General features: G+C 46.8%; 3 protein-coding genes across 3 annotated transcripts in view; all 3 read left to right on the forward strand.

Moving 5' to 3' along the window:
- LOC140724413 (uncharacterized) overlaps positions 1 to 1,263 on the forward strand; it is a 32,614-nt gene extending 31,351 nt beyond the window's left edge. The window contains exons 8-9 of the mRNA XM_073038862.1: positions 391 to 887; positions 1,219 to 1,263. Coding sequence (XP_072894963.1) covers positions 391 to 887; positions 1,219 to 1,263 — 542 coding nt within the window. The remainder of the gene's footprint in view (positions 1 to 390; positions 888 to 1,218) is intronic.
- Positions 1 to 26,663, forward strand: part of LOC140724415 (NACHT, LRR and PYD domains-containing protein 3-like) — a 130,759-nt gene extending 104,096 nt beyond the window's left edge. The window contains exons 7-13 of the mRNA XM_073038864.1: positions 20,737 to 22,474; positions 23,490 to 23,576; positions 23,731 to 23,901; positions 24,057 to 24,227; positions 24,383 to 24,553; positions 24,709 to 24,876; positions 25,918 to 26,663. Coding sequence (XP_072894965.1) covers positions 20,737 to 22,474; positions 23,490 to 23,576; positions 23,731 to 23,901; positions 24,057 to 24,227; positions 24,383 to 24,553; positions 24,709 to 24,876; positions 25,918 to 26,005 — 2,594 coding nt within the window. The 3' untranslated portion in view covers positions 26,006 to 26,663. The remainder of the gene's footprint in view (positions 1 to 20,736; positions 22,475 to 23,489; positions 23,577 to 23,730; positions 23,902 to 24,056; positions 24,228 to 24,382; positions 24,554 to 24,708; positions 24,877 to 25,917) is intronic.
- LOC140724414 (NACHT, LRR and PYD domains-containing protein 3-like) lies at positions 1,380 to 6,773 on the forward strand. Its single transcript, XM_073038863.1, has 6 exons — positions 1,380 to 2,128; positions 3,851 to 3,937; positions 5,688 to 5,858; positions 6,014 to 6,184; positions 6,340 to 6,507; positions 6,672 to 6,773. The coding sequence occupies exons 1-6, from the start codon at positions 1,452 to 1,454 to the stop codon at positions 6,757 to 6,759; spliced, it is 1,362 nt and encodes a 453-aa protein (XP_072894964.1). The 5' UTR covers positions 1,380 to 1,451; the 3' UTR covers positions 6,760 to 6,773.
- Positions 26,664 to 27,270: the final 607 nt, after the last annotated feature.

The following is a 27,270-nucleotide window of genomic DNA, read 5'->3' on the forward strand; positions in this document are numbered from 1 at the left end:
GACCACATTCTTTGACAAATTGACCACTATACTTTTATCTATCTCCATAGCCACATCACCACTAGATTTTCAAATTTCTTCCACAAGAACAATGATAGCTGTGGCAGTAGCGGGAGTTTGACCAGTACGGAACAATCGGGGGTCAGTAAACTACCAGGGAAATACTCATCTTCATTGCAGAATTATTATGGAAATGTGATGATTTGGTGATTATCTAGACCGCACCTCTTTGTCCAGATTGGGGTCTGTTAATCGAATTTACTTTACTGTACAAACATCTATTGATGAATCCAATCAATGCAATAACTTTGAGCTAACTCTTGTGTACTTAAATACTGAGTTCTGAGTTGTGATATCTAACAGTTTGTCCACTGTCTGTTTCCATGGAAGATGTTCAACAGAAACACAAGGGGACTCTGCGGGCACAAACTGAAACACTGAGAGTGAACACAATCCTGATGAGGGAGAAGGTGAAAGTTTTCCAGCTGGTTGATCGATACGCTGAGCTCACGGTCATTTCTACTGTTCGAGATCGGAGACTGGTGGAACGGGAGCTGCTGGCAAGAGGCAGAGACCATGAAGAATTGAGAGTGAAATATCTCCGTCGAGAGCTGGAAAAAATCCGGACTGATCAGTTATTCCAGAGCAGCTTTTGCCGGGTTAAATCCAAATCTGGGAGTTCGGCAGTAGTGGCTGGAGCCCCGGGGATCGGGAAAACAATAATGGTACAAAATATTGTTTATGACTGGGCCACGGGGAAAATATACCAACAGTTCCAGTTTGTCTTCAGTTTCAAATTCCGGGATTTAAACTCCATTAACGGACGAACGAATCTGAGGGAACTGATTCTGGATCAATATCCTTACTTTGGGAATATCCTGGGAGAGGTCTGGAAGAACCCAGAGGGATTGCTGTTTATATTTGATGGTTTGGATGAATTCAAGCACAGAATCGATTTTGCAGACAGCCGGAGAGATACAGAACCCAAGCACCAATGCCCAGATCCCGAGTGGTGGTGTGAAGTGTCTGACATTGTGTACAGTTTAATCCAGGGTAAGCTGCTCCCAGGGTGTTCAGTGCTGGTGACCACCCGGCCCACTGCGTTACATTTATTGGAAAAGGCTGAGATCAGTGTCCGGGCTGAAATCCTGGGATTTGTTGGTGAGGAACGGAAGGAATATTTCATCAGGTATTTTGAAGATCAGACGGTGGCAGCAGCTGTTTTCAAACACGTGGAGGAGAATGAGATCCTGTACACCATGAGCTACAACCCCTGCTACTGCTGGATCCTCGCACTGGCACTGGGCCCCTTCTTCACACAAAGAGTCAGGGAACCACAGCGAGTTCCCAAGACCATCACCCAACTGTACTCCTACTATATTTACAACATCCTGAAAAACCACGGCCGAGAGGTTGAGAACCCCCGTGATGTGTTACTCAGGGTTGGTCAGATGGCCTTCAAAGGAGTGTCCGAGGAGAAGATTGTGTTTACAGATGGAGATTTGATCAACTACAATCTACGGCCTTCCCAGTTCCTGTCCGGGTTCCTGATGGAGCTTTTGGACAGAGATGATTCTGCCCGGAGCGTGGTGTACACATTCCCACACCTCACTATACAAGAGTTTGTAGCTGCAGTTGCACAATTCCTGAATCCGCATTCCGGGAATATCCTGAAATTCCTCACTGGAGCCCACAACACGACAGATGGACGATATGAGGTATTTCTCCGTTTTGTTGCTGGTCTCTCCAACCCAATGACAGCTCGGGGCCTGGAGGAGTTTTTGGGTCCATTTCCTCATGAAACAACCTGCCGGGTGATTGACTGGGTGAAGGAAGAGGTTAAACGCCAGACTGGAAACACAGAGAGTGAAGCTGGTAAAAGGAGCCTCCTGAACACAATGCACTACCTGTTTGAGTCACAGAATCATGGACTGGCTCAGGCCGCACTGGAATCTGTGGAAACACTTTCTTTCAGTGGAATGACACTGACCCCGATTGACTGCGCGGTCCTGTCTCATGCCATCGGACACTGTGATACAATAAAATACCTCGACCTGGGGAACTGCCACGTTCAGTGTGAAGGAATCCAGCGGCTGGGACCCGGGCTGCACAAGTGCCAGGAGTTGAGGTAACCTGATTTATCTCTCACTCTGAACTGTGAAACTGTTCCATTGTGTTGTTTCAATTTAAAGGGATTTTGAGTAAAACTGTAGTAAATCAGATGGTGAAGAATTGAGCCAAATGACCAGGGTATCGGTCAGTAATTCCCCAAGGACGGGAGGGTTCTGTGATTCCTTGTGAAGGGATATTGGAGGCTTCATCAAATCAGTGAACAACAGCCATTGGTTTAATGGTAGTGAATCACAGGAATGGCCGTGTTTCTCGCTGCTTGTGACACGTCCATTGACAATGTTCCTTCTCACTTTTACTGACACCCAGACCGACACTGACTGCAGCAGGTGGGTCAGATATTCACACTCCCTTCCCGGTGAGGGACAAGAGACCGTCAGCAGACTGTTCCAATGAGAAGGAAAGAAATACCATTGTGAGATTGTCCTTCCCTGCCCTTCCCCGTGTGTGACTATCACCATCAGTCCACCTGTGTGACTGTGCTCACTACCAGATACCCAGACCCCATGGGTGCAACTCCTCTCCCAACTGTGGGCCTCAGTTCAGACCCACCCCTCCCTTACAATCTATTTCTGGATAATCTCATCTTATTGGATTATCTTTTCCCATCGGTATACTGCTGTAGGACTTCCCATCCTCATTCCCCTTCGTCCTGTGGGACCTTTCTTCCCCATCACCCTTCCTCACGTCCAGATATCCAGAACCAATGGACGCATCTCCTATCCCAGTGTTGGGCCATAATTAAGGGACACCCTAATGAGCAATCTATTTTTGCATCCCCTCATATAGTGGGATTATCTTTTCACATCAGCATCCTCCTGTGGGACCTGTCATCCCGATCCCCTATCGTCCTGTCGGATCTATCATCCCCATCGACCTTCCTCCAGTGAGATCTCTCATCCCCATCCCCCTTCCTCCTGTGGGATCTCTCATCCCCATCCCCCTTCCTCCTGTGGGATCTCTCATCCCCATCCCACTTCCTCCAGTGAGATCTCTACCCCATCCCCCTTCCTCCTGTGGGATCTCTCATCTCCATCCCCCTTCCTCCTGTGGGATCTCTCATCCTCATGCCCCTTCCTCCTGTGGGATCTCTCTTCCCCATCTCCCTTCCTCCTGTGGGATCCCTCTTCCTCATCTCCCTTCCTCCTGTGGGATCTCTCTTCCCCATCCCCCTTCCTCCTGTGGGATCTCTCTTCCCCTTCCCCCTTCATCTTGTGTGATCTCTCTTCCCCATCCCCCTTCCTCCTCTAGCTTTTCTTCCCCATCGACCTTCCCCATGTTTGATCTCTTCCCCATTCCCCTTCCTCCTGTGAGATCTACCTTCCCCATTTCCCTTCCCCCTGCAGGTTCAGTCTTTCTATCCCTTCAGCTCAGCTGAGTGCCTTCCACTATCTTCCACTAACATTTTTCCATTCACAAATCTTCCTCACTTTGGAACTTTCTCCCATCCTTCATCCCTGCCCCTCTCACCTTCTCACATCAGGAACACTTTTCTAACCATCGGGGAATGTGGAGATTACAGGGTCACTCCGACAGACTGAATTACTGACATTCGGTGAATACCCTGGAGCTGGTCAGTGAGGGACATTGACAGTGATGGGAACTCCGATCAGTGATTTACTGAAGGGTTTAATGTTTCCTGAAATATCCAAGTGAGAGAAATTCCCTCACGCCCACGGTTTGAATCACTTTGTTCATCAATTTGTCTGTTTGTGTTTAGACTTGGATGGAATGAACTGGGAGATGCAGGAGTGAAACTGGTGTCTGCGGCTCTGAGGAACCCGGGGTGTAAAATACAGAAACTGCGGTAAGTAAAAGACTATGGGAGATTGTGTTTACAATCACTGTGTGTCTGACACTCGAGTCGAGATCTGAAGAGGACTGTTCCTTTACAAAGAGAGAGAGGGTGCGAACAGATTGTGTGTTATTTCAGCAGGGAGTGAGCAACGGAGAGAGCGAAAGACAACGAGGTGTCTTGCAAACTGTAAAGCGGAGTTATATGATGAACAGCTCGTATTCTGCATTTGTGATATATGCAAGGTCAGTTGGCTTTTTAAGAGACAGACGACACGCCAGAGACAATGAAGACACTGATGAGCTCTGAGTGCCCACGACAAGGTTGGGTTTTTGCTCACAGTGTGGACAAACGAGTGACCGGTGGAACACTATCGGTGTGTTTAACCCTCGCCCGTGTTGACAACGCTACCGTGGAAAACGGTCCTCTTTTTGTGGTAACAAGTGGGTGACTGTAAGTTTTGGGAGCAGGAGAACGACGTCCAGGATCGGCATCGGCACTGAGAAGACAAAACAAGACCTTCTCTCTCTTCAACTCTACTCAAATCAAATTACAGAACTGGACTAGTTACTTACTATACCAACATAAGACTGTATCATCTACCCACCTGAGCTGGGAAGCTTGGGATCTTCATTTAGTCACTTATAAATGCATTTACTCTGCTAATCTGTTTACTTTATCTTGTCTTATATTACTTTATTCACGTAGTTACTAATAAAATAGAGGTTATAACGGTAGACTCAGACTCCAGGTTTGTCCATTTCTGCTGGTTCTGGGGAAGAGGCAAAATTGGGGCCTGCTTCCGTATATGAACAAATTGGTGGGAGCCATTCTAAAATTTGTTGGGGGCTTGATTGACTAGCTGATTTGATTGGGGAAATTCCCTTTCGATTTGTGTGAGAGGATTATCAGCAGAAATGGAGTTTGGAGGCGTCGGATGATGCTATGAGGGATGTACTGTAGGAAATTGCTTCTAAGTTAGAGGTTAAGGTCACCACTCGCATGAAGAAGGCTCAGATACAGCTGTTAATAGCACAGCATTATCTAGCCGAGGGGGAATTTGAAGAGGAGGTGTTGGAAATGTTTGCTGAAGGTAAAGTACTTATTGAGACTGAGGTTCACCTTCAGTTAGCAAAACTGAAGTATAAGTGTGAGTTGAAATTAAAACAGCTCGAGGCTGAAGAGGCAGAAAAACAGAGACAGTTCGAGAGGGGGATGTGGGAGCGACACGATCAAGCGTCAGGTAGGGGTAAGGAGCTGGTGGTACCGTTTAACATCAACAAAGAAATTAAGTTAGTACCACCACTTGATGAAGCTGAGGTCGACCGGTATTTCCTACATTTAGAAAAGGTGGCCCAGAGACGGAAATGGCCGATAGATGAGTGGGCTGTCATGTTACAAAGTGTGTTGAAGGGGATTTATTACTTACTACACCAACGTAAGGCTGCAGCACCCAATCACCTGAGCTGGGAAGCTTGGGAACTTTATTTACTCACTTATATATGTGCATAAACTCTGCTAATCTGTTTATCATCTTGTTTTGTATTACTTTATTCACGTAGTTACTAACAAAATAGAGTTTATAACTGAAGATTCAGACTCCAGGTGTGTCCATTTCTTCAGGTCCTTTTTTAACCCGTTACAGGGTACGTAATAGATTGAACATTGATGTGATCAGTAATTGTGTTACGGATCAACCCTGCTGGTTTATACCATCTCCTGTCTCTCTGTCTCCTTCACACTCACTCCTTTCCATCTCCAGGCTGGGCAATGTCGGTCTCACAGATTCTGGTGCCGAGGATCTTGTCTCCGCTCTCAGTACAAACCCATCATTGACGGAGCTGGACCTAAGTGAAAATAACCTGGGAGATTCAGGAGTGAAACTGGTGTCTGCGGCTCTGAGCAACCCGGAGTGTAAAATACAGAAACTGTGGTAAGTACCAGACTGTGGGAGATTGTGTTTACAATCACTGGGTGTCTGACAACGAACATTAATGTGATCAGTAAATGTGTTACTGATAAACACTGGGGATTTGTACCGTCTCCTGTCTCTCTGTGTCTTTCACCCTCACTCTCTCTCATCTCCAGGCTGGACCATGTCTGCCTCACAAATTCTGGTGCCGAGGATCTCGCCTCCGCTCTCACTACAAACCCATCACTGACGGAGCTGGACCTGAGTGATAATAAACTGGGAGATTCAGGAGTGAAACTGTTGTCTGCGGCTCTGAGGAATCCGGAGTGTAAAATACAGAAACTGGGGTAAGTACCAGACTGTGGTAGATTGTGTTTACAGTCACTGGGTGTCTGACACTGAACAATAATGCGATCAGTAATTGTGTTACTGATAAACACTGGGGATTTGTCCCGTCGCCTGTCTCTCTGTGTACTTCACCCTCACTCACTCTCATCTCCAGGCTGTACGATGTCGGTCTCACAGATTCTGGTGCCGAGGATATCGTCTCCGCTCTCAGTACAAACCCATCACTGACGGAGCTGAACCTGAGATCAAACTCGCTGACAGACCGATCTGTCCCCGCTCTCCGCCGCCTCATATTGACCCTCCCGAGTCTGGAGCGGATCGAGTGAGTGTTTGTGTTAATGTTCAATGTGATAAAATATCAGCGGATCCGCGGGTTTTCTGGTGATATTTGTCTGTGAGTGTTGTTGAAACATTAACCCCAGTCCCCTGTTACTGACACTGTTGTGTAATCTGTTTATTTAATCTTTATTCGCTGATCTGTTTTAGGCTGGGGCACAATTGGTTCACTGAGACCGGGGGGAAGGAACTGAGATCTCTGCAGGAACCCAGACCCGGACTGAGAGTGTCCGTGTGAACACCAGATGAGACACACAAAGTGAAGCTCCCTCAACACCATACGATCACACACACTCCAAGTCAGACATGGTGTGAAGCTACCAGCACACTATACCATCACCAAATCCCAGGATCAGACGGCAGGTGAAGCTCCGTCCACACCATTTTATCACAAACTCTCCGGATAAAACACAGAGCGAAGCTCCCTTTGCACGGTACAAACACACATTCTCCAGGTGAAACACAGACTGAAGCTCCCTTCGCTCCAACCCATCACACACTATCAGCGTCCCAGCGCACAATCTTGGTGTCAGACACACTATACTGCTCCCTCCACACCGTTCCATCAACTACTCGCGGGATGATACACACACTCCCTGGATCTGACACAAGGTGAAGCTCCCTCCACACACTCCCGGGTAGAGACACAGAGTTAAGCTGTTGTCATTGTGCTGGGAGAAAACGAGAAAACCTGCAGCTTAAAGTTTGTGAAGTTACTTTGCAGGTGGTTCGAAATGTCTCTTGAACATGTGACTGAGTGGCTGTTTCAGTGTGGAGGCGTCGTTTGGAGTTTTCCTGCCAGTTTGGACTGTTTTTTTTGGCGGCTGCTAAAAGCATAGCTCCCAGCTGCGGTTGCTGGAAGCTCGCCGGGAAGCCGTTCCGCTCCAAAAAGAGAGAAACAAATGACGTTAATCCTCAACTGACATAGCGACAACGTCCCACCTCCTTTGTCGTGATTCGCGTTTGGTGTAGGAGCCGGACCATCTTTTGAGACGGCTCGACTTCTCATGGCCTGGGAGGACCGACGGAGCCTTTCCTGGCGTTAGAATTTCTGGTGCCGAGCCAGCAAGGAACTGTCGAGTACAAACTTTTAAGTCCAGTTGCTCTCCTCGCCCCTGGACTTTATAACCGGCACCGCCGTATAATTCTCGATTCGGACACAGAAGCAACGAGCCGGACCGGTCTACAGGGAGTCGCAGGCATTCGGGGAGTTATGCAAAGGCGGCTGCCTCTCCAGCCTCGGACAACGACCTGTTTCGGTACGTGAAAGTAAATAGCGGGTGCATTGTATTTCGCGTCCTGGAATTACTCTGGAAAAGTGCGCGGAGGCCATGGAGGACTTGTTGGGGCGAGATGGTATTCTAGACACTGCGAAAGAATTCGGGAAGGCAGAGTTTTATCTGGAGAAAGGTGCTGGTGCTTTTGGCTCTTAGCAGGAGGTACACGGTGTAAAACATCTTTTTACAGATGGAGCTGGTGACAGCTCCCACGCAACGAATCGTCCTCGGTCACGTTAAGCCTTTCATTCCAACGAAGAATTTCTTCCCGCACTAGCACGCTTGGGATAAGTAGGGTCAGAGATAACTGCCATCTAGCACAAGTTTAAGAGCCGCATCCTCCACTACGTAATCTCTTTCCGGCGTCAGATATTCATGCAGCTGGAAAGGGAGGACGATGTTGAGGGCGAGTTTAAAGTCCGGCACGAGAGGGTAGACTATCAGGTCTTTTGGAACACTGAGCGCCCACGATGCCATGCGTGTAGGGAAGTGGGACTCGTTCGGAGGGACTGTCCTAGCACTCGAAAACCCAGGGAGTCCACTTCGGGCACCAGCGCCCCAGCTACCTCTGCCTCTCATCCTATTCCTGCGCCTACCCCTGCCCTTACCCCTACCCCTACTCCTACGTCTGTTTCAGTTCCTGTTCCTGCCCCTGTTGTTCAGGTGGGGGATCTTGAGGTTACATGCAGGGAGGTTCAGGTGAGGGACGGGGTGGAGCCTGTGCGGGTAAGGAAGGCGAGGAAGAAATCCAAACACATTAAAAAGTCGGCCGTCGAGACCGCAGAGCTCACGCCCATTTGCACAGAAGTGGTGCGAGAGGCTCGGGGAAGTGCACAGTCGGACGGGTTGTTGGAAGCGGAGGGAGCCGCCGCATCGGTGAATCCTGCACCTGTGTGATCCTCCGGCTTGAAGAGGAGAAGGGAATGTTTCCCCAAGAGGCCAGGTAATGTAGATGCGGGGGAGTCCCAGGATGGGGTGGGAATCCAGGTAGAGGTAAGTTCTAACCCTGAATCCTCAGATATAGCCACCAGTCCTGTGGTAGGTGGTGTGGTTGTGCAGAAAGCTTGTGCTTCCACAAATGAGACAGACCAGTTACGGGGTACGTAACAGAACATTGAACAGTAATGTTTTGTTCTCTTTTGCATTGTTAATGTGCTTCATTATCTCTCTGGTTAAAGTTAGACCTGCGGTGAGAGATTCATTGGAAGAAAAGCTCACAACTGGAAGCGAACCAGAACTGTAGACGAGGGAACAGCAACAAGTGAACCAGCCCGAGGATTGAGAACACCGACTGGAGAGAACCCATCTGACATAGAGTTTCTATTGATTCAGTCAGGAGAAAGATTGGTGAGTCTCATTCACTCAAACACTGGTCCTTTAGACATTACATACCTGTACAAAGGAAGGTAGGAAGTAATTGGACTGAGACTGACTGTGCTCAGAAGTACCAATTATGCTTTTGTCAAATCCAGTTTCTATCACTCCAGATCTGCTAATGTGCTCCTGGTATCAAAGCTCTTTAAAGTCACTAACATTCCCTCAGTGTTTGCTCATTTCAAGGTCTTGCATCTTGTGAAGTAGCTTTTACTCACTTCTGAGTGGGGAGATGGAGACAAAGGGGAGAGTTTATACATAAGATCTTTCAAAAAAAGTAATTCTTTGAACTTACTTGCTGCAAACATGCTTGGCACTTTTTCGTTGGAGTGACGGAGGATAAAAGGTAACCTGATAGATGTGTATAAAATGATGAGAGGCATTGGTCGTGTGGATAACCAGAGGCTTTTTCCTAGGGCTGAAATGAATGACACGAGGGCATATTTTTAAGGTACTTGGACGTCCGTAGAGACGGGATGTCAGGGGAATTTTTCACACGGAGAGTGTTGCGTGTGGAGTCCATTGCTGGCGACGGCGTAATGGGCGGATGCAGTAGGGTCTGTTAGATGTGTACCTGGAGCTCAAAAAAATAGTGTTATTCTAGACAATGTTTAGAGTAGGTTACATGGTCGGCAGAAACTTGTGGGCCGAAGGACCTGTAATGTGCTGTAGATTTCAATCTTCCATGTTCAAACTTACTACCTATACCCTATATATTCCCAACCAAATGATTGATATAAGTGACAAGTGACAATAGGTGTAACCCTGGGGAACATCACTTAGGCACTGGCCTCGAGTCCAATAGACAACCTCTCACAATCACCCTCTGCTTCCTACGATTCAGCTGCACCCAGACACTGGGGCTCAGTCACAAACACAATGTTCAGGAAGACTAGTCAGTAATTAATATGAAAAGAGAATTGTTACATCCTGAAAGGTCACGTATCCAGTCTGATTCAATGGACCATCTCCTCCCTTGTTTACGATTTAATTTATCCTGGTACCTATCCTTCTGGGTCACGCTGCATCTGGTAACCCACATCCCCAAGCTGCCTCCATCCCGCTAATGGCCCCAAAGCTTTTCCACCGTTTACCCCACACCCGCACACGTAGACTGATCCACATCACCCACATCCTCCCTCCCAGCTTGGGGAACCACAACTAATTGATCCCATAGTCTCAGCTTGGGTATAAAACTAAAACCAGAGCTGCAAGACCAGACAGCCTGGACTCTCCAGCCACCCGCTTGGTCCCTGCCACTTCCACTGCAGCCGACGCTCAATTTATGCAAACCTGGGATCAGCCCCTTCCTCACTGCTGCCTGAACAGGAAAACTACCGACATCAGCTCGAGTCGACGCTTTGCTGCGATTTGCAGGAGGTCCCCGTAGCACCTCCAGAGGTCAGATGGACGGAAAAGAGTTCGGCTGTCATCCCTGAACTTCACATCAACACCATCCAACTATATCTGGGTGTACTTCACTAACCAACAAATATAATTCCTCTCATCAGCGATCAACTGTTTGAATGATACACTGACTTTGCGGAAGGAGTATCTGTGGTCCACATTGTCAGGGTGTTTAGTTTACCAGGAATCATAGACTGCAGTGATGTGAAGTCTTCTGTTAACTGATATGAATCTGTGTTTACACTTCTGGCAATTCCGGTTTACATCAATAAAACCATTCGTTATGAAATTAGTAAACAGCAGGATACTGCACTGACTGCACCACCCCAAAACAAGTCAACCTGAAAGTCCTCCCCAGAAACATTTGTGGTTTTGTGACCCAACTCAAGACAAAGGCCACGCTGGCCACTCCATCAACAACACGGCAAAGCCGGGCATGTAGCCGGGGTCTTTACCTGATACATTGCTGGATTCAGTGATGAAACTTGTTAAGTTTCCTTCATTGTCCCTGTGAAATCATTAAAAACGTCCAGTAAACAGCTTTTGAAATAAGTTATCACCCACACGTGACCACTTTGCGTCCCCACATGCCTGCTATCACATGTGGGTACCCCACACCAGCAACTAACGTCACACTGCCCATCCCACATGCCTGCTGACATGTGTGGGTTCACCACACCGGGATCTGACTTCACTCTGTGGCCCCACATGCCCGATGTCACAATCGCCACATTATGTCTGATATCATTCTGCAGCCTCACATGCCTGATGTCACGTGTGGGTTCCCCACACCAGGATATGACGTTAGGTGTGCAGTTCCTTACATCACACTGGCGCTGGGACGGTTGAACTTTAACAGCTGAAGTAGCAATTACCTGACCCACCCACCCCATCCCATAGTCAACAGAGGCGTTACTCTCTTCCCATTGGTGAGAAACGATGTCAATCACTGGTTACACCCAATAATGGAGGCAGATATGCTGAGGGCGTTACCCCCGCTGGATCCCTCTCACGCTCCCGCTACAAGCTCCACATCAAAGCAGAACAAATCTCAAAGTAAATGTTCCTCTTTTTGAATTATTTCCATTTCCCTCCAAGGTAAGTTGGGGGTGTTTCTGAAGTAGCTTCTGCAGCCGGTGTCTGATGTATCGCTGAGAGTTAGGAGGAGACCACTTGGCCCGTCGGTTCATACCGGTTCCCTAGGGAAGGAAGGATCCTGGCAGAAAGAGGAGGGAGATGGAATTAACTGAGCTGATAAATATGGTGCGAGGGTTTGGATAGGACGGAGTCTGCGAGGATGTTTGTCCCAGTGGGGAATCAAGGAGCAGGATGCGGGAAGGAGCCCGTTGACAGTGGGGAGGGGACATGAGGGGCTCGTCTTTTGAAATGACTGAGCCCAGGGTGGTGGCGAGTAGAGGCGGGAAAACTCAGGCATATTGTTAGTGACACAAAATTGTATAATTGCTGTTCCGTGTGTTATCTGAATGTACTTGCCTGTGATGCTGCTACACGCCAGAGTGTCTCTGTACCTGTATCTTCCAGTACTTGCTCACTTGTTAACAAATTCAACAGGACCTGATTTGATTAGTGATGATCAGTGAGATTTGATTAGTGATGATCAGTGAGATTTGATTAGTGATGATCATCTTGCCATCTCGGTAGGTCAAATGTAAAGAACACAGAAATCTACAGCACATTACAGGCCTTTCAGCCCACAATGTTGTGCCGACCATGTAATCTACTCTAGAAATTGGCTAGATTTCCTTGCTGCATAGCCCTTGATTTTTTTTTCTTCATTATAGCTCCATTTACCGATCTTAAAAGACCGCATTGTATCCACCTCTACCACCGTCGCTGCCAGTGCATTCCACCCACCCACCACTGTGTGGAAAACCTACCCCTAACGTCTCCCTTGTAACTACTTCCAAGCGCCATAATACTATGCTCCCTCTTGTTAGGCAATTCAACCCTGGGAAAAGCCTCTGGCTATCGACACAAGCAAAGCCTCTCATCTTATACACCTCTGTCATGTCACCTCTCATCTTTAATCGCTCCAAGGAGAAAAGACCAAGTTCAGTCAAACTATACTCATCAGGCAAGCTCCCCAATCCAGACAACATCCTTGTAAATCTCCTCTGCACTCTCTCTATAGCATCCATATTGTTTCCTGTAGTGAGGTGACCAGAACTGAACACTGTACTCCCGAGTGGAGTCTAATCAAGGTCTTGTACAGCTGTAACATTATCTCACGCTCTTGAACTCAGTTCCATGGCTGATAAATCAACACTGTCAACGTGTGCAGCAGTTTTAAGCGTTCTATCGACACAGACCCCAAGATCTCACTGATCCTCCACATTGCCAAGAGACTTACCATTAATATTATATTGTCTTCAAATTTGACCTACGGAAATGAACCACTTCACGCTTATCAGTATTGAACTCCATCTGCCGCTTCTCTGCCCAGTTCTGCACCCTATCGATGTTGCACTGTAACATCTGACAACCCAGCAGACGATCCACAACACTCCCAACTTTTGTGTCATCAGCAAACTTACTAACCCATCCTTCAACTTCCTCATCCGGGTCAGTTGTAAAAATCACGAAGAGAAGGGGTCCTAGAACAGATCCCAACGGAACACTATTAGTCACCATCATCCATGCATGATACGAACCATCTACAACTGCCCTTTGCCTTCGGTTGGCATGCCAGTTCTGGATTCAGGAAGCAATGTCTCCTTGGATCCCATACCTCATTATTTCCTGAATGAGCTTTCCCTGAGGAACCTTAGCAAACCTCTTACTGAAATCCATATACAGTACTTCCACTGCTCTATTTTCATCAATGTGTTTTCTTACATCCTCAAAGATTTCAATCAGGTTCATAAGGCGTGACCTGCCCTCGGCAAAGCCATGCTGACTATCCCTAATCAGACCATGTCTCTCCAAATGCTCATAAACCCTGCCTCTCAGGATCTTCTCCAAAACTTGCCCACAGCTGAAGTAAGACTCACTGGTCTATAATTTCCCGGGTTATCTCTACTCCCTTTCTTGAACAAAGGAACAATGTTTGCAAACTTCCAATCCTTTGGTACTTCTCCCGTCCCTATTGATGATGCAAAGATCATTGCCAGAGGCTCAGCAATCTCCTCACTCGCTTCCCACAATTGCCTGGGGTATATCTCATCCAGTCCCGACGACTTATCAAACTTAATGACTTTCAAAAGCTCCTCTTTCTTAAAGTCTATGCACTCAAGTGTTTCAGTCCGCTGTAAGTCATCGCCACAACTTCCAAAGTCTTTTTCACTTGTGAATAATGAAGCAAAGTATTAATGTGGTACATCGGAATATTTTAAATGATCGGCTGATTGAGAAACATCTGTTCAGAATGTAGTGGTGAATTCTAACTAAATCAAGTTGCCATTGCTGGTGACCTCACGGATTTGTTATTTTTGCATGGCGTCCCCTCAGCTCCCGTGATGATTGTTACAAATGTCAGTGATATGTATTCGATCAGTTATTAGCAATCAGCAAACATACAATCTTGAAGCGATGAAACTGAACTGTACCAAGTATAAGTTCAGCGTGTTTGAGAGGATAATAACAAAATATATGACATCCGTCAGTCCCCAGCTGTGTACTGCACGGAACAAAGCACAAATATGTAACTGATTCCCTTTGTGTTTACCACACCACCACTGATGCGACCAATTACCATAAAAAAATCATAATTAAGCTACGCAGAATACAATGCTGATAAAAAACAGATACATGGTTCCCACACACACGCTCAGCTCTGATACAGTGATTCCCAGCTGAAATATTAACATACTGACTATCTTGTTGAATAATTCCAGTATTTTGTTTTATTTATTTTAATGATTTTTTGCCAACTAATGTTGCCAATTAATGTTTGACCCACCTGTTATTTATTTCGTTACAGAGCAGCATAAACTGATCACACGTGTCCTCAAAAGGAGTCAAGGTGCCGGCAGTGGAGGAGATCCAGTGACGTCACCATCGGGAAAAAATACGGGTATGTTGGTGAATTATTTTAATTTATAAATACTCTGCTGATTCTGCATCTGGGTTTAATGCAATGTAGGCAATTCACAAAATATTTGTGAAAATTGAGCAGAGAGATGAGAGAGAGAGAGTTAACATCTCTGGGGGAAACACAGTCACCCGTGGAAGGAGTACATTTACCATCTGCTCCTGCTCCTCTAACAGATTGTGATGCACATTAAAATAGCGAGTTACTCCAGAAGACAAGAAATTCTGCAGATGCTGAAAATTTTGGGCAATAAAAAGACACACAAAATATTGGCCGAACTCAGCAGGTCATGGAGAGGAATAAACAGTTGACTTTTTGGATCATAATCACAAGGAATTGAAACTAATGTGTCAATATCTAGAATTTCTGTCCCCTCATTTCCAGTCCAATGAAGGGCCTTGGTTTGAAACATTGATTGTTTATTCTGCTCCATAGACGCTGCCTGATATGCTGAGTGATGTGACTTGTTACCATAAAAAGCATCATAAATAAACCACAACCACGAGGAAATCTGCAGATGCCGGAAATTTAAGCAACACACACAAAATGCTGGTGGAACACAGCAGGCCAGGCAGCATCTATAGGGAGAAGCACTGTCGACGTTTCGGGCTGAGACCCTTCATCAGGACTAACTGAAAGGAAAGATAGTAAGAGATTTGAAAGTAGGATGGGGAGGTGAAAATGCGAAATGATAGGAAAAGTCCAGAGGGGGTGGGATGAAGCTAAGAGCTGGAAAGGTGATTGGCAAAAGTGATACAGAGCTGGAGAGGGGAAAGGCTCATGGGATGGGAGGCCTAGGGAGAAAGAAAGGGGGAGGGGAGCACCAGAGGGAGATGGAGAACAGGCAGAGAGAGAAAAAACAACTAAATATATCAGGGATGGGGTAAGATGGGGAGGAGGTGCATGAATGGAATAAATAAACCACGCAGAATACAATTCAGAAAGAGAACAGATACATGGCTCCTACACACAGGCTCAGTTCTGATCCAGGGTCTTCCACCTGCAATATTCACATACTGACTATCTTGTTGAATAATTCCACATTTTGTTTCATTTATGTCAAAGCTTCTTTTTCCAGCTTGCTGTTTCGGATGTATGGCTGGTCTACATTGTGCTTATCAAGCTGCCATGTAACTATCTGGTAATAGTCAGGTGATATGTTCAAATAAATCTTGACTGAGTTTAGGTGATAATAATGGTCTTAAATTCCTGCTGGAGAAAATGTCAAGGTTCAGGACAAGATGTCATGATGCTAATGGTGACATTGCATTGTTCGGGAAGTCAGAGTGATTCTATATAGACTCAAACCATTTATTCCCAATGCCAGGGGATATATAATTCAGTGACGAGAGGAATAGATGTCCCATTGTTCAGCAGAAATGTTTCAACTCATGCTGCTGCAACAGTTGTCCATTACTCATCATAGCACCACCAGTGGTAGGAGGACCAAATCAGAGGGCGCTGTCTGCTCAACCTGCCTTGCCATTCTGTTGATACATCACTCCCGGTCCAGGACACAAGATTGGTTCCTAAAAGGGATTTGCCTGCAATATAGTGAGTAGATACCCCAGAGAATCCCGGCGCAGTGTACAATCCATGGAGAGATCGAAAATGGACATTGTGGGACTGTGGGTGAATGGGCACCAGTGGATCAGGCCATGTCAAGGCTTCAGTGGACAGGCCCAAGATATTTGGAAGTGTTTGCCTCAGTTTAAAAACAAAGCAGTGTTCTCTTTAAACCCCAATTAACGTTTGACCCTCCTGTTATTTTTTTTTGTTACAGAGCAGCAAAAACTAATCACACCTGTCCCCAAAATGGGTCAAGGTACGAGCAGTGGACGAGTTCCAGTGACATCAACATCAGGAAACGACACGGGTATGTTGGCGAATTATTTTAATTTATAAACACTCTGAAGATTCTGCGCCTCATTTTAATGCAATATCGGCAATTCACAAAATATTTGTGAAAACTGAGCAGGGAGATGAGAGAGAGTTAACATCTCTGGGGGAAACACAGTCACACGTGGAAGGAGTACAGTTACCGTCTGCTCCTGCTCCTTGAGCAGATTTTGAAGCACATTAAAATAGCGAGTTACTCCAGAAGACAAGACATTCTGCAGATGCTGAAAGTTTTGGGCAACAAAAAGACACACAAAATATTGGCAGAACTCAGCAGGTCAGGCAGCATCCATGGAGAGGAATAAACGTTTGATGTTTCCGATCAGGATCACAAGGAATTGAAACTGATGTGACAATATCTATAAGTTCTGTCCCCTCATTTCCAGTCCGATAAAGGGCCTTGGCCTGAAATGTTGATTGTTTATTCTCCTCCATAGATGCTGCCTGACCTGCTGAGTACCTCCAGCATTTTGTGAGAAATCCCAGAGACTTGCTGAGGAAGGGGTTGACCAGGCAGGCAGACAGTAACCCAGAGCAAAGTGGCAGTGATGGGCAGTACCAGGAGAGTGATGGTGATGGGTTACTATATTCCCAGGAATTATCAAAGTCCTTTCCAAACAGAGTTGTATATTCTTCGGGATAAAAAAGAACAGCCTTCAGCAGATGGAACTATAACCCCTCCTACAACCCCGCCCCCACCCCCCGGCCTGAGCCCATTCCTCTTTCCTGCCCCCGGCCATATATATATATATATATATATATCGGACTGTGTTTGCTGATCTTTAGATTCCAGCGAGAAAGTTACTGCCAAATATGGGGTCAGTAATTTCCTTAATTTTCGCCATTGTGCTTCACAGGTCCAGGCTCAGTGATCACCGAGCTCCTGGCAAGCTGGGACGATTCCCAGCTGCTGCGGTTGACAGATTTCTACCGGGACAGGCTGGAGCAGGCGATGGAAGGAGGGGTGCACGGAGTGAGCCTGGCGTTAACGGCCGAGTATCAGTTCAGCGGAGAGGAACATCGGGTGAGTGGGAGGGAGAATGGTTTTAAATTTTCACACATCACAGGACTGACGGGTGTCGGAACTCTCACTCATCGGATAATAAAGCATAAAAACAAATCAGAAATAAATATATATAATTCTTAAAGCTGTGAATCTGAAGGAATGATTGAAAGAGGTGTAAACACTCCAGTGGCAGCTCAATGTTCAGAGCGAGGGGAGCAGGGAACAATTATATGAGGTTGCAATAAAGGAGATTAAATGGAAATATGGTAAGAATTTTCATTTTGAAAAGACCGTGCAGCGTGACGGCAGGATGTCAGTGAGAACTGGGGCATTATTACTGGATGCCACAGGAGCTCGAGTGTGTTCTGTTCTGTGTGGAGATGATTGTGTTACAATCTGTAACTACAAACAGTGTGAATCGGGGAATACTGTCATGTTGTAATGTGTAATCACTGAATAAACCTCCACTGGAAAAGGCAAAGGAAAGGCATCAGGTGTCAGCCGGTAATCCGCTGTCATGCTGGACATTGGCGGACTGAGGAGATGAATCACATAATCTTTTCTGCAACTTCTTTGAGACTGCTCACTCTGTTATAAAAACCCTCCTGACTTCTTTCTTCATCTGTGATGGTTATTTTCTGATTTCTGTTTTACACCGTCAAATCCAGTGAGGAATTATTTATGGATTTGGAGCCACGTCAATGAAGCGGTCACAGACCAGCCAGGATCTCATTGACTGGTGGACCAGGTTCACGGTGAATGTCCCTCCGTGTGCTCTGCACTCAGAATGTACAGTCCATGTCCAGACAGGATCAGCACCCGTCCGGGTGACTGCTCAGTGTGATCCCGTTACAGAGCACATCATTTACTTCTCATTCTCTGTGTGAATCTGTCAGTCCCCAATATGTTCACTGTTACACTTCACAGAAAATCTCTGATCTCGCTGATAAGGGAGAGCGGGCGGACAGTTCTAAACTCCTCCTGAGCCTGGTGCTGGAGAAAGGCCCCCGCGCCCGGAGGGTGATGTGGGAAACCTTTGTGAAAATGCGGAATTGTGTCCCAAAGTTTGACAAAATACTGAAAGAAATACAGGAACATGGTGAGATAGTATCAGAGATTAATTTAATTATGGATTCAAACATTACATACTTATAATTTGAAGAATTGAAACATGTCAAATTGTATAAATTTGAACAGGCTGTGTTCCGGACCATCGACCCGTACCGGACATTCCCAGGGAACTGAAAGGTAAGTGCAGAAACCGCTGTTTCCACGGAAGGTTGATATTATGTTGGGCCATGTCGTTGTTGAGCCACGGGGATTTGATCAGGTAAATGTTCCACCGTGACACAGAGTACAGTGAGACACAGGGAAAAATGTTTGCTGGAGGGAGAGTTTTCACAGGACAGTATGAGGAACCACGCAGAGAGTTGGTGAGTTTGCTGAAAGGGATCACTCCTCTTTGGCCAAAGATGTTAATTTTCAAAACGTACCAAAGGAATTTTTTAAACTGCTCACGTTTCTGTCACCTGTGTTACTGCTTTTCCAGTCCACATTCAGACAATAAAACCCTTCCGATTCCCTGCACTAAGGATTTGGTAATTCTCGACAATTTCCTGCAAACTTATTCTTCACTGTTCTTCATGCTGTTTGCCAAGGGAACAGTCACGGTAGTGACATTCCCACATCTATTTCTGAATACAGAACAGACTCTCTCCCTGATTATTGAGAAAATTGTTTCTCCCACTGTCACATTCTCTAAAGTAAACATTTTAACAATCAATGTTTTCCTGTGCTCCCTGCTTCACCCGAATACGTTGTCTGGAGAGCCCACACACTCCCTGATAGGGTCCTGACACACTGGAATTTAGAAGGATGTGAGGTGATCTGATTGAAACATATAAGATTCTTAAGGGATTGGACACGCTAGAGACAGGAAACATGTTCCCGAGTCCAGAACAAGAGGCCACAGCTAACAATAAGGGGTAGGCCATTTAGAACGGAGTTCAGGAAAAAATTTTTCACCCAGAGAGTTGTGGATCTATGGAATGCTCTGCTTCAGAAGGCAGTGGAGACCAATTCTCTGGATGCTTTCAAGAAAGAGTTAGATAGAGCTCTTAAAGTTAGCGGAGTCAAGGGATATGGGGAGAAGGCAGGAACGGGGTACTGATTGTGGATGAGCAGCCATGATCCCATTGAATGGCGGTGCTGGCTCAAAGGGCTGAATTGCCAACACCTGCACCTATTGTCTGTTATCAATTGACAAACTGTGAGACCCCACACACACCTCACAGGGTCCTGAAACACTGAGACCCCACACACACCTGGCATGATCCTGAAACAGTGTGAGACCCCACACACCCCTGGCACGGTCCTGACACAATGTGAGACCCCACACACACCTGGTATGATCCTGAAACTGTGTGAGACCCCACACACCCCTGGCACGGTCCTGACAGGATGTGAAATCCCACACTCCTAACCGAATACTGACACACGCAGAGACCCCTCACACTCCTAAACAGGTTCCTGACACACTACGAGACTCCACACTTTCCTGACAGGGTCCTGACACACTGTGAGACATGACACACCTGACATGTTCCTGACACACTGTGCCCTCCCCATACATCCCTGGCAGAGGCCGGACACAGTGCATAACCCCACTCACCCATGACAGGATTTGAACACACTTTGAGATCCCACGCACGCTACCCACCCACCCGCAGTGCATGTTCTGATCAGCAAAGCTTCTTCTTTGTATTTTGAATCAGTGACGGTGGGAGGGGAGGGGGAGCTGTGATTCCCCGACCTGTTCCTTTGACAGAATGCCCACCACCCTCTTCTCCATCTCCATACGCCACATCAACACTGGGGATTAAAAGATTCCTCCTCAGGAGCAATGATATCTGTGACAGTAGTGGGAGATTGTCCGGTACGGGACAGTCGGGGGTCAGTAAACTACCAGGGAAATACTCACCTTCACAGCACAGTTAATGTGGAAATGTGATGACCTGGTGTTTATCTGGACCAGGCCTCTCTGTCCAGTCAGCAGTCTGTTAATTGAATTTACTTTACTGTACGAACAACCATTGACAAATTCAATTAATGCAACAGCTCTGAGCTAACTCCTGTGTACTTAAATACTGAGTTCTGAGATGAGGCATCTAACAGTTTGTCCACTGTCTGTTCCCATGGAAGATGTTCAACAGAAACACAAGGAGACTCTGCGGGCACAAACTGAAACACTGAGAGTGAACACGATCCTGATGAGGGAGAAGGTGAAGGTTTTCCAGCTGGTTGATCGATACGCTGAGCTCACGGTCATTTCTACTGTTCGAGATCGGAGACTGGTGGAACATGAGCTGCTGGCAAGAGGCAGAGACCACGAGGAGTGGAGAGAGAAACATCTCCGCAGAGAGCTGGAAAAACTCCGGATGGATCAGTTATTCCAGAGCAGCTTTTCCCGGAGTGAATCCAAATCTGGGAGTTCAGCAGCAGTGGCCGGAGTCCCGGGGATCGGGAAAACAACAATGGTACAAAAGATTGTTTATGACTGGGCCACGGGGAAAATATACCAACAGTTCCAGTTTGTCTTCAGTTTCAAATTCCGCGATTTAAACACCATTAACAACAGAATAAACCTGAGGGAACTGATTCTGGATCAGTATCCTTACTTGGGGAATATCCTGAGAGAGGTCTGGAAGAACCCAGAGGGATTGCTGTTTATATTCGATGGTTTGGATGAATTCAAGCACAGAATCGATTTTGCTGACAGTCAGAGAGGCACGGAACCTCCGTCCACATGCACAGATCCTGAATTCAAGTGCAAGGTGTCTGACATTGTGTACAGTTTAATCCAGCACAAGCTGCTCCCAGGGTGTTCAGTGCTGGTGACCACCCGTCCCACGTCGTTATATTTATTGGAAAAGGCTGAGATTGGTGTCTGGGCTGAAATCCTGGGATTTTCTGGTGAGGAACGGAAGGAATATTTCATCAGGCATTTTGAAGATCTGACGGTGGCAGCAGCTGTTTTTAAACATGTGCAGGATAATGAGATCCTGTACACCATGAGCTACAACCCCTCCTACTGCTGGATCCTCGCTCTGGCACTGGGCCCCTTCTTCACACAAAGAGTCAGGGACCCGCAGCGAGTTCCCCAGACCATCACCCATCTGTACTCCTACTATATTTACAACATCCTGAAAAACCACGGCCGTGAGATTGAGAACCCCCGTGACGTGTTGCTCAGGGTTGGTCAGATGGCCTTCAGAGGAGTGTCCGATCAGAAGATTGTGTTTACAGATGGAGATTTGATCAACTACAACCTGCAGCCTTCCCAGTTCCTGTCCGGGTTCCTGATGGAGCTTTTGGAGAGAGAGGATTGTGCCCGGAGCGTGGTGTACACATTCCCACACCTCACCATCCAAGAGTTTGTAGCTGCAGTCGCACAATTCCTGAATCCACATCCCGGGGATATCCTGAAATTTCTCACTGAAGCCCACAACACGACAGATGGGCGATTTGAGGTATTTCTCCGTTTTGTTGCTGGTCTCTCCTCCCCAATGACAGCTCGGGGCTTGGAGGAGTTTCTGGGTCCATTTCCTCATGAAACAACCTGCCGGGTGATTGACTGGGTGAAAGAGGAGTTTAAACGCCAGAGTGGAAACACATGGAGTGAAGCTGGTAAAAGGAGCCTCCTGAACTCATTGCACTACCTGTTTGAGTCTCAGAATAGTGGACTGGCTCAGGCCGCACTGGGATCAGCAGAAACACTTTCATTCATTGGAATGACACTGACCCCGATTGACTGCAAGGTCCTGTCTCATGTCATCGGATTCTGTGATACAATAAAACACCTCGATCTGCAGGGCTGCCACATTCAGTGTGAAGGAATCCAGCGGCTGGGACCCGGGCTGCACAAGTGCCAGGAGTTGAGGTAACTTGATTTATTTCTCACTCTGAACTGTGAAACTGTTCCATTGTGTTGTTTCAATGTAAAGGAATTTCAGTAAATTTGTAGTAAATCAGATTGTGAAGAATTGTGACAAATGCCCACGGGGTCAGTCAGTAACTCCCCAAGGACAGGAGGGTTCTGTTGTTCCTTGTGAAGGGATGTTGGAGACTTCATCAGATCAGTGAACAATGGCCATTGGTTTAATGACAGTAAATCACAGGAATGGCCGTGTTTCTCGCTGCCTGTGACACGTCCATTGACAATGATCCTTCTCACTGTTAATGACACCCAGACTGACACTGACTGCAGCAGGTGGGTCAGAGATTCATACCCCCTTCCCGGTGAGGGACAAGAGACCATCAGCAGACTGTTGCAGTGTGAAGGAAAGAAATACCATTGTGAGATTCTTCTCCCCTGTCCTTCCCCGTGTGTGACTAAAGCCATCAGTCAACGTGTGTGACTGTGCTCACTACAAGATACCTAGACCCCATGGGCGCATCTCCTCTCCCGATTGTGAGCCTCATTTCAGAAATACCCCTGCAGTTCAATTGATTTCTGCATCACTCATCTTGTTGTATTGCATTTTCCCATCGGTATCCTCCACTTCCTCCTGCAGATTATTTTTTCCTGTCCCTTTTCCTGAGGGGGGGTCTCTTCTATTATCTCCAACATTTCCCCATTCACAAATCTTCATCATTGTGCGACTTCCTCCCACCTTCAACCCTGTCCTTCCGACGTTCTCACGTCAAGAAGAGTTTTCTAACCATCGGAGAGCGAGACAGAATATGTAGAGTTTACGGGTTCACACCGACAGAATAAATTACTGACATTCGGTGAATACCCTGGAGCTGGGCAGTGAGGGACATTGACAGTGATAGGAACTCTGATCAGTGATTTACTGAAGGGTATATGTTTCTTGAAATATCCGAGTGAGAGAAATTTTCTCAGACCCACGGTTTGAAACACTTTGTGCATCAATTTGTCTGTTTGTGTTTAGACTTGGGGAGAATAAACTGGGAGATTCAGGAGTGAAACTGGTGTCTGCGGCTCTGAGGTACCCGGAGTGTAAAATACAGAAACTGGGGTAAGTACCAGACTGTGGGAGATTGTGTTTATAGTCACTGGGTGTTTGTACTGAATATTAATGTGATCAGTAATTGTGTTACTGATAAACACTGGGGATTTGTACCATCTCCTGTCTCTCTGTGTCCTTCACCCTCACTCTCTCTCATCTCCAGGCTGGGGAAAGTCGGTCTCACGGATTCTGGTGCCGAGGATCTCGCCTCTGCTCTCAGTACAAACCCATCACTGACGGAGCTGAACCTGAATGATAATAAACTGGGAGATTCAGGAGTGAAACTGGTGTCTGCGGCTCTGAGGAACCCAGAGTGTAAAATACAGAAACTGGGGTAAGTACCAGACTGTGGGAGATTGTGTTTACAGTCTCTGGGTGTCTGACAATGAACATTAATGTGATCAGTAATTGTGTAACTGATAAACACTGGGGAACTGTACCGTCTCCTGTCTCTCTGTGTCCTTCACCCTCACTGTCTCTTATCTGCAGGCTGGGGAAAGTCGGTCTCGCAGATTCTGGTGCCGAGGATCTCGCCTCCGCTCTCAGTACAAACTCATCACTGATGGAGCTGGACCTGAGTAATAATAAACTGGGAGATTCAGGAGTGAAACTGGTGTCTGCGGCTCTGAGGAACCCGGAGTGTAAAATACAGAAACTGTGGTAAGTACCAGACTGTGGGAGATTGTGTTTACAGTCACTGTGTGTCTGACACTGAACATTAATGTGATCAGTAGCTACGTTACTGATAAATACTGGGGAACTGTACTGTCTCCTGTCTCTCTGTGTCCTTCACCCTCACTCTCTCTCATCTCCAGGCTGAGGAAAGTCGGTCTCACAGATTCTGGTGCCGAGGATCTCGCCTCCGCTCTCAGTACAAACTCATCACTGACGGTGCTGAACCTGAATGAAAATAAGCTGGGAGATTCAGGAGTGAAACTGGTGTCTGTGGCTCTGAGGAACGCAGAGTGTAAAATACAAAAACTGGGGTAAGTACCAGACTGTGGGAGATTGTGTTTACCGTCACTGGGTGTCTGACACTGAACATTAATGTGATCAGTAATTGTGTTACTGATAAACACTGGGGATTTGTACCGTCTCCTGTCTCTCTGTGTCCTTCACCCTCACTCTCTCTCATCTCCAGGCTAAGGAATGTCGGTCTCACAGATTCTGGTGCTGCGGTTCTCTTCTCCGCTCTCAGTACTAAACCATCACTGACGGAACTGGACCTGGGATCAAACTCACTCACATATCTATCTCTCCCCGCTCTCCATCTCATCACTCTGCCTCACCTGAGCCTGCAGCAGATCAGGTGAGTGATGTGTTAATGTTCAATGTGATAAAATATCAGCGGATCAGCAGGTTTTCTGGTTTTTATTTGTCTGTGTGTTGTTACGTACCCTGTGACATGTTAAAGAACCAGCCGAAATGGAAAACACATCGGAGTCTGGTATTGCTTATAAACTAATAGTGTTTATTAGTAACTATGCAATACAGTATTATAAATGCAAATATCTAAGCAGATCAGCAATGACATATATGTACATAGGTATGGAAATAGGAACAAAACTAGGCTGTTCCAAACCGAGGGGTGAATGGATATAGTCTTACGATGATGAAGAGAGTTTAGTTTAGTTTATGGTACTTTGTTGAGTAATGTTGGAGAGAGGGAGAGGTGAGAGGTGATGGCATCAATCTTCCCGTTGTCTTCCATGGTCTTTCGAAATCCTGTTGTGGTCACCGACTATGACCATTGCACATACGACCGTTCTACAGTGATGTCATTATCACCCAGTTGAGGGTGGACACACAGATAATTCCCCACCGGTTGCACCTTTTCACACTGCTAGAGCCACTGATCGATTTCCCCGAATCAACCCTTTAAAAACTCCAACTTCCTGTGGGTACAGCAAAGCTCGTTCAGGGTCCGAAAATCTGTGTGTGTGTGTGTGTGTGTCTGTGTATCTGCGGACCTGGTTTTTATCTCCACAAGTTGGACACCAATTGTCCATCAACCTGCTCCGCCCTCCTCTCTCTGCAGGAACTTTTACAAGCGGGCAAGGGTCCTTGTGGAAAGGTAAACATCTTGCAGAGAAACCATAACATCAATCTTTCGAGCAGTCTCTCTCTCTCTCTCTCTCTCTCTCACACACACACACACACACACACACACACACCCCTGTCTCTCTGTAAGCCAGTCTCATTCTCTCGACAATTTAAAGTGATTGCCCACAGAAAATATGAACACTAGGGGTACATAACAGTGTGTTGTTGAAACATTAACCCCAGTCCTCTGTTTCAGACATTGTTGTGCAATCTGTTTATTTCATCTTTATTCTCCCATCTGTTTCAGTCTGGACGGGAATCGGTTCAGTCGGACCGGGAAGAAGGAACTGAGATCTCTGCAGGAACCCAGACCCGGACTGACAGTGATCGTGTGAACATCTCAATGTGTGAACAAACCCGCCTGTGGGATGCAGACATTTTGACTGATTTTCCGCCCTCTCCTTTTACTCCCGCCCTTACCTTTAATGCGGGCCAGGTTTAATTCGCAACCGTTCGAACGGAGCTGGCTCCAGTCTCGAGCACGGTGACATTGGAAGTGGCTCCGCAGTGACGTTTTCCACCTCCTGTCCAGCGGTGCTGCTTCTGCCGGATGTAAGGTTTCGAGACTCCCTCACGTGAGATCCCGGGGAAGTACACAGACAGGAAGTACTCAGGGGCCGCAGTTCAGTTTGGGATACTAGTGTCCTGGGGTAGGATTATCCCGGGAGAGACTCTTTTTGATCACTTTGTTGAGGGCAGTACATTTAGTAGTCTGGCCGATATAATGATGTTAAATTGATAAATCCCTCGGCAGTGACCCTGGATCTGCAGCGATCCCGGACACGGCCCTGAAGTGTGATTCACAACCATGAAATGTGAAATGTGAGAAACGGGACTGATTATTCAAACTGTCACTCGTTGTCGCCAGTCAGTTAACTATGTGTGACTGTGAGTGAGTCGGGAGCAGCTTATATATTCTCGCAAGTTAGCAGCTCACTCGTTGTTTAATTTACATTTGTCATGATGAAATCAATAAACCACTGTACCTTCCTGTCCTAGTGTCGGACTTGAGTCTCATTAGAGGAGAAACACTCCCAGGGTTCAGATACAGAGTAAATCTCCCTCCGCACCATCCCATCACTCACTCACAGGTGCAGACAGAGACTGGAAGCTCCTGCCGCACTGTCCCATCACACGCTCCCCCGGTCAGACACAGCGTGAAGCTTCCTCCACATCTTCCCATCACACGCAACCCGGATCACAAGTAGAGTGAAGCTCCCTCCGCACAATCCAATCACACACCCACAGGGACAAACATAGGGAATTCCCTCCACACCATTCCATGGTACAATCCCAGGATCAGTCATTGAGAAAATCTCACGCTGGGTGTTACGTTGCAAAATTGTTATGTAAGACACAGAAGAGGCTCCCTCCACACGTCACATCACAAACTCACAGGGGCAGACATTGAGAGAATCTCCCACTGCACCATCCAACGTCACACTTCCTGGATCAGGCCCAGGGTGAAGCTTTCTCCACAACTTCCCATTGTGACACACCCCGGATCAGAATCTCTGCTCACCGCCCCATCAAACACTACATGGATTAGAAACAGTGAAGCTCTCTTGAAACTGTCCTCATATTGCACACTCCCCAAATC

Source organism: Hemitrygon akajei, unplaced genomic scaffold (genome assembly GCF_048418815.1).
Source record: "Hemitrygon akajei unplaced genomic scaffold, sHemAka1.3 Scf000208, whole genome shotgun sequence".
NCBI classification, from domain to species: Eukaryota; Metazoa; Chordata; class Chondrichthyes; order Myliobatiformes; family Dasyatidae; genus Hemitrygon; species Hemitrygon akajei.

What these genes read in the sequence shown, in the direction of transcription:
- LOC140724414 (XM_073038863.1), top strand. Translation starts at nt 1,452, where the DNA reads ATGGCCTTCAAAGGAGTGTCCGAGGAGAAGATTGTGTTTACAGATGGA. An exon ending in CACAAGTGCCAGGAGTTGAG is followed by an intron (nt 2,129 to 3,850) that starts GTAACCTGATTT and finishes GTTTGTGTTTAG; the next exon opens with ACTTGGATGGAATGAACTGG. An exon ending in TGTAAAATACAGAAACTGCG is followed by an intron (nt 3,938 to 5,687) that starts GTAAGTAAAAGA and finishes TTCCATCTCCAG; the next exon opens with GCTGGGCAATGTCGGTCTCA.